The sequence below is a fragment of the Rattus rattus genome, chromosome 1, assembly GCF_011064425.1.
Source record: "Rattus rattus isolate New Zealand chromosome 1, Rrattus_CSIRO_v1, whole genome shotgun sequence".
In the NCBI taxonomy this organism is placed as follows: Eukaryota; Metazoa; Chordata; class Mammalia; order Rodentia; family Muridae; genus Rattus; species Rattus rattus.
The window spans coordinates 160,309,343-160,319,066 of NC_046154.1; the positions used below are offsets into that span (position 1 = coordinate 160,309,343).

At 35.1% G+C, this 9,724-nt stretch overlaps 1 protein-coding gene across 1 annotated transcript; it reads right to left on the reverse strand.

Annotated features, from left to right (window-relative positions):
- Positions 1-3,960: 3,960 nt before the first annotated feature.
- On the reverse strand, positions 3,961-4,914 carry LOC116889909 (olfactory receptor 6C2-like). The gene has a single exon (XM_032890729.1). It carries the CDS (start codon positions 4,912-4,914, stop codon positions 3,961-3,963), a length of 954 nt encoding a protein of 317 aa, XP_032746620.1.
- Positions 4,915-9,724: the final 4,810 nt, after the last annotated feature.

Sequence of the window (9,724 nt, forward strand, 5' to 3'; positions counted from 1 at the left end):
AAACAGAAAACTACAGGACTGGATATTTGCCTTGATGAGTTTTGGTTTTGCTTTGGTTCAGGATTTCCTTACTATTCCATTACTAATCTATTTTGGAATGACAATGTAGATTTATGCCAATGTGTGCTGGAAGTATGTAATTTGGATTTTGGATTTAGCAAGAACTACAGTTAAGAGACTGCCTCAGGTCTCAGAAGGGACTTTGATTTCCTAATTGGTGTCAAGACTGAGAAAGAGAATGTGAAGTTTTAAAGATTTTGTTCTTTTTATCTTTTTTTTTTTTATTGTGCTATGGCCACACACCTATAGAGCTTGGGAGTGGAATGTGGTGAGTTGAAGAAGAAATATCTCCTAAATGTGCACACAGTTGAGTACTTGATCCCCAGTTGGTGACCTGCTTGTGGCCCTTTTTGACTTGAACAGCTTTGTTAATTTTACACCATTTTTTGTTTTATGTTTTCATAGATTTCATTAATGGATCATATCATTTTAAACATCTTTGAACATACTTGTAATAGCTACTTGAAGCCCACGCCTTGTTCTTTAGCTATATTGCAGTTCCCCCAAATTGTGTTGCTGGGACCTAGTGGGGACACACTGTTCTAGTTGTTGTTGACTGCAGTTTTTGCTGGCATCTAGGCATCTTGGATGATTACAACCCTAGGAGTTGTTATCATGAACATTATAATTAGTTCCTGTTTGACTCTCATGATTTAGGCACTCAAAACATTTAAAACTTAATCCATTAAACTATTCAGTATCACTTGACCTGGAAGATATATCAAGAAATATTTTCTCATTTGTTAAACAAATTTAGTACACACTGTTTTGTTTCATCATTGAAGTTACACTTGCCTCATTTTCTTGCTTTCTTTGCAACTTTTGATTGCTAAATTAGAAGTAAAATCAGGATAGCACTACCTAGGAAAGTAGGATTTGTTCTGATTGGGAATTTACCCTGAAAAATATTTATTTGTAAGGAGATTAAAAGAGAAATTTTATGTGGTAGAGTGTGTTTGGGCACAGCACAAACACACTCTTTTCTTTTAAAAATTGTTTTATTTATTGACAAGATTGTACATGTATTTGGTTTATTTTGGTCATATTCACTTTGAATTTACCTCTTTCTCTTTTCTATTTTGAATGTGTGTGTGTGTGTGTGTGTGTGTGTGTGTGTGTGTGTGTGTGTGTGTTTAGGCAATTTTCATGTTGTCAGTCTCTCGGTCAAATTCAGAAGCTCAGTGATATAGTAGTCTCAATAGCAGCTTCCTCTGTGGATCCCTGTTGTTACTTACTGAGTAGGCTGCTATGAACATCCTTCATTTATGTGGTTCTTAACTCTAAACTCTGATTCTTGAACTCATATAACAAGCACTTTACCAGGAAGTGATCTTTTCAGTCTTCAGTTCTTCTCTTCTGCCCCCTGAATCCCTCTGGAGTACTTCATCCTTTCAACATGAACCCTTCTTCCATTCATCTCTTTCTCCTTTTCTTTTCTTTTCTTTTCTTCTTTTTTATTTTTTTTTCTTTTCATGTTTATTAACTTGGGTATTTCTTATTTACATTTCGATTGTTATTCCCTTTCCCGGTTTCCTGGCCAACATCCGTCTAACCCCTCCCCCTCCCCTTCTATATGGGTGTTCCCCTCCACATCCTCCCCCCATTACTGCCCTCCCACCAACAATCACGTTCACTGGGGGTTCAGTCTTGTCAAGACCAAGGGCTTCCCCTTCCACTGGTGCTCTTCCTAGGCTATTAATGGCTACCTATGAGGTTGGAGCCCAGGGTCAGTCCATGTATAATAGTCTTTGGGTAGTGGCTTAGTCCCTGGAAGCTCTGGTTGGTTGGCATTGTTGTTCATATGGGGTCTCAAGCCCCTTCAAGCTCTTTCAGTCCTTTCTATGATTCCTTCAAAGGGGGTTCCATTCACAGTTCAGTGGTTTAATGATGGCTTTCACCTATGTATTTGCTGTATTCAGGCTGTGTCTCTCAGGAGAGATCTACATCCGGTTCCTGTCAATGAGTGCATACCATGTGTGTTTTTCTGTGATTGGTTAACCTCACTGAGGATGATATTTTCCAATTCCATCCATTTGCCTATGAATTTCATATAGTCATTGTTTTTGATAGCTGAGTAATATTACATTGTAGATGTACCACATTTCTGTATCCATTCCTCTGTTGAAGGGCCTCTTTTTTCTTTTCTTTTCCCATCTTCTTCCTTTTAATTCTCAAAACTCAATGAGTGTATAATTAAAGTAGCTTATAGGTATACATATTTGGTATTATTTTTGCTTAATTGAAAATTTATTGGTGATTTAATCCCCAAAGGAAAATGACTCATTTCAATATGAATCCCTCAATAACCAGGAAATATTAATAACTTCTCTATTGGGGTTGTTCCTCATATGCTCTTCCCTTACCTATGTTGGAATGATGATGATCTCTGTTTTGTCTGGGTGACCGCAACCACTATGAGTTCGTTAGTATAATAACCATGTCATATACAGAAGATAGAATTTTCCTGCACCCTTCTCAATCTTCTACCCTCATTGTTTGTTTGTTTGTTTGTTTATTACTCTTTTCTGGGTATATTTTCATCCTCAGGTGTTGGTGATAAATGCCCTGTTTAATGCACTCAACAGACACTTTTATTTATTTTTTTATTAATTTAATGTATTAATGCTCTACTGCATATATATCTGCCTGCTTGATGAAGGCATCAGATTTCTTTACAGATGGTTGTGAGTCACCATGTGGTTGCTGGGAGTTGAACTCAGGAGCTCTGGGAGAGCAGTCAGTGCTTTTTACCACTGAGCCATCTCAACAGCCTTCACTCAACAGATACTAATTCTCAGCAGTTTCACCAATTATGAATCTTTGAACCCTTCAAAAGCAGCTACTCTGACCTGCATTGAAGGCAGCACTAATTTGTGAGAATAAATAAAAATATATAGTAGCTAGTAGTATACTAAAATAATATATATATATATATATATATAATAAAAATATGTAGTAGCTACTATAGTATAGTAGTTTGACATGCCCATTTAGGTAAATGGCAATAGCAGTTTCCCTACCTAGTGTCTATTAACTGTGTAGCCATAAGCTTACCATGTCTACATTACCAGTCATGAATTTCTTCCAGTAGGGAGTATCTTAAATGCAACCAGAAAGTGATTGGTTCTCCCTGTAGCATATATATCACAATTGAGTGAGCCAGTTAAATCTCACATAGAATGTTAACATTAGTACAGTATTAAAGGTTTATTTTGGGTAAGAAATTGATAGCTATCATCCCCCCCACCAGTTCCCTGCATAGAATCTTCTGGTACAACAAAAACTAACCACTAGGAAAGAAACTTCTAGTTCAGATTCAGGTTGATTTATCCTGTGCCTTATTAACTTGTGTGGTGTCTTCAACCATAAGGACATGTCATCTAGTTATGATGGGTAGTCAAGAGCAGGAGAAATAGCTTGTATTATTTTGGAGGTCTTTGGGGCTTCCCTAATGAAAAAGACACAAAGAAGTAGATATCCTATACCTAGTACTGGAGTTTTAATTTCACTGTCTATTGCTTCTGGGAACAGTATAATATATCCAGATAGAGTATCTATGCTCAGAATCCTTTAAAATATTTTTAATTAGCTTATGAAGTAGGATTTTCATACTTTTAATGCATCAATAGTTGTTGTAATTAACTCTTCTCTCCAGATCTCCTCTCCCCTAATGCCAGTCCCTATTCTTACTTAAGCCTCCCTCATAGTGCTCATCACCTGTTTTTATATCACACGTGTTCTTCTGTTTCTTTCTCAAATTTCTTTGTGAAATTTTATTTAAATATAGATTAATTCAAGAAGAGACAAATATATATATATACATATATATGCACACACACACACATATATATATATATACATATATATATGAAATTTATGGTTTTGCTTAATATTTTATATCTATATTTGAACATTCTCTTTCTTCATTGAGATCATGGTAATTTTTTTGATGGAATCACTGAAGGCTTGTCTAACTTGCTTATTTCTCAGAGTATAAATGAATGGGTTTAACATTGGAGCAATTGATGACATCAGAACTGCTACACCCTTATTGATAGCCACTGATTCCTTAGCTGAAGGGTTGATGTAAATGAAAATACAACTTCCATAGGTGATTGAAACTACAATCATGTGAGAAGAACAGGTGGAAAAGGCCTTTTTCCTTTGCTGGGCAGAGGGGAACCTTAGAATGGTCTTGATGATATGTACATAGGACAGAGTAACACACACAAGGGTCATAATGAAGGTCAGCACTGCACAAAGAATCACCAGTTGCTCTATGAGCCAAGTGTCTGAGCATGAAATCTTCAAGATAGGAGATGCATCGCAGAAGAAATAATCAATAACATTTGAGTCACAAAATCTCAAATTTAGTAACAGGGTAAGTGGTGGTAGTATGATGAGCAAGCCAGCCATCCAGCAACAGAGATTAAGTGTCTGACACACCTTACTGTTCATGATGGTTACATAATGCAGGGGTTTGCAGATGGCCACATAACGATCATAGGACATAATGGCCAGAAGAAAAAATTCATTTACTCCAAAAACATCAATAAAAAACACTTGCGTGACACAAACATCATAAGTGATTGACCTGTCTCCTGTTGCTATGTTATATAAATATCGAGGGATACAAGCAGATGTAAAAGAAATTTCTAACATGGAAAAATTTTTTAGAAAAAAGTACATTGGTTTTTTGAGGTGGCAGTCCAATATAGTGAGGGTTATGATAGTCAGATTCCCAGTTATGCTGAGCATGTAGGCAACAAATAGAAACACAAAAATAGGAAACTGAAGTTGAGGATCATCTGTTAGTCCCAACAGAAGGAAGGTGGTTATCGTGTTGTTCTTCATCACTAACTATTGAATTACTCAATCCTCACATGAAATGTAGACATGTCTTCTGTGAAAAGATGCAGAGACAGAGAGCAGTGAACTGTGACTGTTATAGTGAACTTATTCCTGTGTAATTTGTTCTACAAATGGAATCTGATTCTTCTGATATTCTTGAGTGTTTAGCTACTCAATAATTTACTTTAGTTTATTGGCTTCACAGTTTGTGATATATCTTAAAGATCAACCCAAAATTATGACATTTATATTCTTCTTTTTTATACTTGTAATCTATACCTAATTCAGTTTTCTTGTCTAAGATTTGAATCACAATGTATTCTGATTAAATAAAATTAATTTTTTATGTCTATGATTTCTTTTGTATTTGAAAGGTGCACATTCAAGTTCCTTTCCGAGAATATTTGGTCCTTGGTAAAATATAGACATGTGACAACTCATGTGGATTCCATGAATGAGCTCTGTTGCTTTAGCTGTAACTTAACATTTTGCCACGATGATTAAGGATGCATTTATGAATCATGTTTTTTTCTTTTAAGTCGAAATTTCTACATTGCTTTATAGCATCACTATTTTTATATTTTTTAAATTTTTTTTTCTTTTCTTTTCTTTTTTTTTTTTTTTTTTTCCGGAGCTGGGGCCCGAACCCAGGGCCTTGCGCTTGCCTATTTTTATATTTTTCTGTTAGTGTGTAATTCACAAACACTGTTTACTGGGAGATATAGTTGACTACATGTGAAAATGTTTATCCAAGCTGAAAATAGAAAAAATATGCTCTTTATTCTTTCAATGTGTTGAATATGGGAAATATTTTAGCGATGTATTAATACCATCAAGTTCAAAATCAAGTTAAATATAGTACACATGCTTCCTGTATTCTGACCCTGAATAACTACTTATTTCAATGTTTGGTTTGAATGCCATGTTACTAAGAGTTACCTAAAGCTCTTTTTTTCTGCACTGCTTATTTGTGCTTCAGAGTCAGGTTATTCTACTTCAACACTTTCTCTGAGAAAGTAAGCTTGTTGAAATCATGGACTGTTCTATTCTCTTAACTCAGATAGCAACCCAAACTAACGCAGTCATAGATTGGCAAGCTATGTGTAAGAAAACACTTTAGCATTATATACATACCCACAACATTTACTTATACACTCAAAGGGGCAATACCTTCTTTTTGGGCTTCATCTGTAAACAGTTTTGTCTGAGACAAAGTGTCTTGTACCAGTGTATGATATTTGCTTTGTACATGTGCATGTGTGTGTGTGTGTGTGTGTGCGTGTGTATTAGAGATGTTTATGTATTTGTACGTGTATGCATTTGGAGCCAAGAGGTTAACATCAGGTATCCTCCTCTAATGCTCTCCACATTATTTTCTGAAACAAAATCTATCACTGAACCTGGGGTTTGGTGTTTTGGCAAAGCTAGCTAGCCAGTGAACACCATGTATCTTCCTATGGATTACAGGTGTGCACCACAGCACAAACCGTTTTATGTAGTTGCTGGAGATCTGAACTCAGGTCCTTATACTGGCAAGCATTTTATTTACTGAGCTATTAACTCAGCTCCTGTCATTGATTTTGACTTTTAAAATTTTTGCATCTTAAATTTGATCCTTATATTTTCTTGTATTTGCAACAAGAGAGATACTCCTGAATAGAGTCATTACTTTTTACATGCTGTTCAAACTGCTAAATATCATCTCCTCCTTGGAATAGCTGTCATTATAACTTGGTTACTGAAAGTTTTAGTTTTCTTGAGACTGCTGTCAGTAATATATTCAAGATAGAAGTAAAGGAATTCACATACCTTAATATATGATTTTCACATTACTTACATGTTATATATATCAAACATTTTTGCATCCCCTTAAGTGTATTTAAGACCATTTGATTTACCATACGTTCGTATTAAAAGTTAAAAACTCTCTATTTTTGTAGATTGTTATGATTTTAAAATTTTGCCTGTATTAAAATTAAAATGAACATATGCCAACCTTTAAAATATTTTTCTATATGCTGTTATGCATCTCTTTATTTAAGACTGTTAAAATATCTGCAAAGTGTGTTTATAGTTTCATAATTCTTAAAATGTACTCTCAATAGATAAAGGTACATTTATTTAATACCTTTATGTACCAGAATGTTGTTTATGAGCTTTACATTACTTTCCCCTGAAGGAAAGTATAGCTTTGTTGCAGTAATGACATTCAAATTGCCACAGTACAAATATCGTAAATAAATCTTTTTTGAAGATTTTTTTTTAAAATCAGAGTCTTATTATCAAGACCTAATTGGCCTGGAACTCACTACAAATACAGGGCTGGCCTTGATCTCACAGAGATCTGTCTGCCTGTTTTTGTGGTGGGATTAATGGTGTGTACCAACATGATTGTGTGTGTGTGTGTGTGTGTGTGTGTGTGTGTGTGTGTGTGTGTGTGTAAGTTTTGGTTTAAGAGGATGTTTTCATTCACAAAATTATGCAATGATATAGGTTCTGATCTGTGAGGTTGTCATGCATAAAATTTTACCATGGAATAGTCAGGTTTTTAGTTTCCATCTAAGGATTTGAGCACCATTATCTACAGGTTTTCCTTTGAATTTTCCATTTTTGTTTTTTCAAGGGATCATTTAGTAGTATATAAAAATAAGAGTTAAGAACTTCTTAATTTTTGATTTAGAGTATAGTTCCTACATTGTTTTTCTAAGGTGACATTTTGTATCATTAGTACAATGAATGGAATGTATTTTAGTATTTGAATGACCACCTCCAGTGTTTGAGGATGAAAAAAAAAATTCTGTTCCATTTTCCTAATGAAACTAGTATGGTATGTCGACAGTTGTCTTTTTGGCTTTAGAATATCCACTGCCTCAAGAGATAAAGGCTGCATCACCCTAAATTATAAGGCAGTTTTACAGTCACTATCAGTGGGAAGGAGAGACAATAATGATTTTGGAAGAACCATGCCATTCCTAGGAACTACAAAGACTGAATGATTTTAATCAATTGAATACACTGTTTTTAGCCACCTCTGTTGTCAACACATCTTCTGAGTGTTTACTTCTGGAGTTAGTTTGTGGTAACTTGTTTATTCCTGTACTGCTGTGTCATAACCCTAGTTACAAAAATAACCTTCATTTACTTCATTAAGGGCAACTATCTCCTAGCTTTTAAGAGGCAAAGCTTTTGAAAATAATTACATTGTCCAAGTTTTTTTTTTATTAAACCGTTTACAGAGAGCCAAATTTTCCACATTAGGATAAATTATCACACTGGATGATTCTTGATTCTACACCTTTTCTGTTTGAACAGGTGAGTGAGGCTATAAATTCACAGAAACTGGCTAGAAATCCCATATGTTGAAAAATATGTACCATTAAAATACAACCCAAAATTGACTGTGTACCTTTATATAACAATTTATATAAATAGTAAGAGCAGTTGATTTTGGTATGCTAGGTCCAATATGCTTACCAGAAAAATTGTCACCAAAGAAGAAGTTAAATGAAGAGCCAGTGTGCTTGCTCTTCTGACAGCTAACGGTAGGTTCAGCAGAATCTTTAAGAGACTGGAGGCTATTTTGATACAGAGATCCTATCAGCCAAGTCTCTTGTAGAACTTTTCAGTTTCAGTGCACAGATCCCCATGTTCTCTCATGCTGTGCAAAGAAGTAGTTCTACAAACCCTCCGAAGTTTTTCATCTCCTACACACTGGAGAGGTTTTCATAACCAGAACTTTGGTTAATTTTTATCCTGGGCATACATTCTAGATTTCTTTTGGTTGAAAATAAAAACAACTGAAAATATGTCCTCTTTTTTTTTTTAAAGAATTGACATGATGATTTTTTTTGGATAGTTTTCTTCACTATTCATATTTGCATTTGATTCTTTCCTAAACTTGAAACTAACTAACTAAATATCTGAGTCCTCAGTGACCCATGTTCAGACCTCCCTAATGAGTATCTGTAATGAACTTTGGCAAAAAATCCTGAAAGATGCTGTAGTGGGGACAGTGTCCTTAGAGACAAAAGATGCAGCCATAGCAACTGGTACAAAGAAGAGACACAGGGGAGAAAAATTATATGGTCATGAAATATCTGCAACTCCTGTGTTTTCTCTTTACCATAAATGAACACCTTCAGCAAAGTGGCTGAGTATAAAATGAACTCAAATAAATCAGTAGCCCTCCTCTACACAAAAGAGAAACAAACCGAGAAAGAAATTAGGGAAACGACACCCTACATAATAGTCACAAATAATATAAAATACCTCTGTGTGACTTTAACCAAGCAAATGAAAGATATGTATGATAAGAACTTCAAGCCTCTGAAGAAAGAAATTGAAGAAGACCTCAGAGGATGGAAAGATCTCCCATGCTCATGGATTGGCAGGATTAATATAGTAAAAATGGTGAGTTTACCAAAAACGATCTACAGATTCAATGCAATCCCCATCAAAATACCAATCCAACTCTTCAGAGAGTTAGAAAGAACAATTTGCAACTTCATCTGGAATAACAAAAAACCCAGGATAGCTAAAACTATCCTCAACAATAATAGGAATTCAGGGGGAATCACTATCCCTGAACTCAAGCAGTATTACAGAGCCATAGTGATAAAAACTGCATGGTATTGGTTCAGAGACAGATAGATAGACAAGTGGAATAGAATTGAAGACCCAGAAATGAACTCACACACTTGAGTTTTGACAAAGGAGCCAAAACCATCCAATGGAAAAAAGATTGCCTTTTCAGCAAATGGTGCTGGTTCAACTGGATGTCAGCATGTAGAAGAATCCATTCTTATCACCCTGT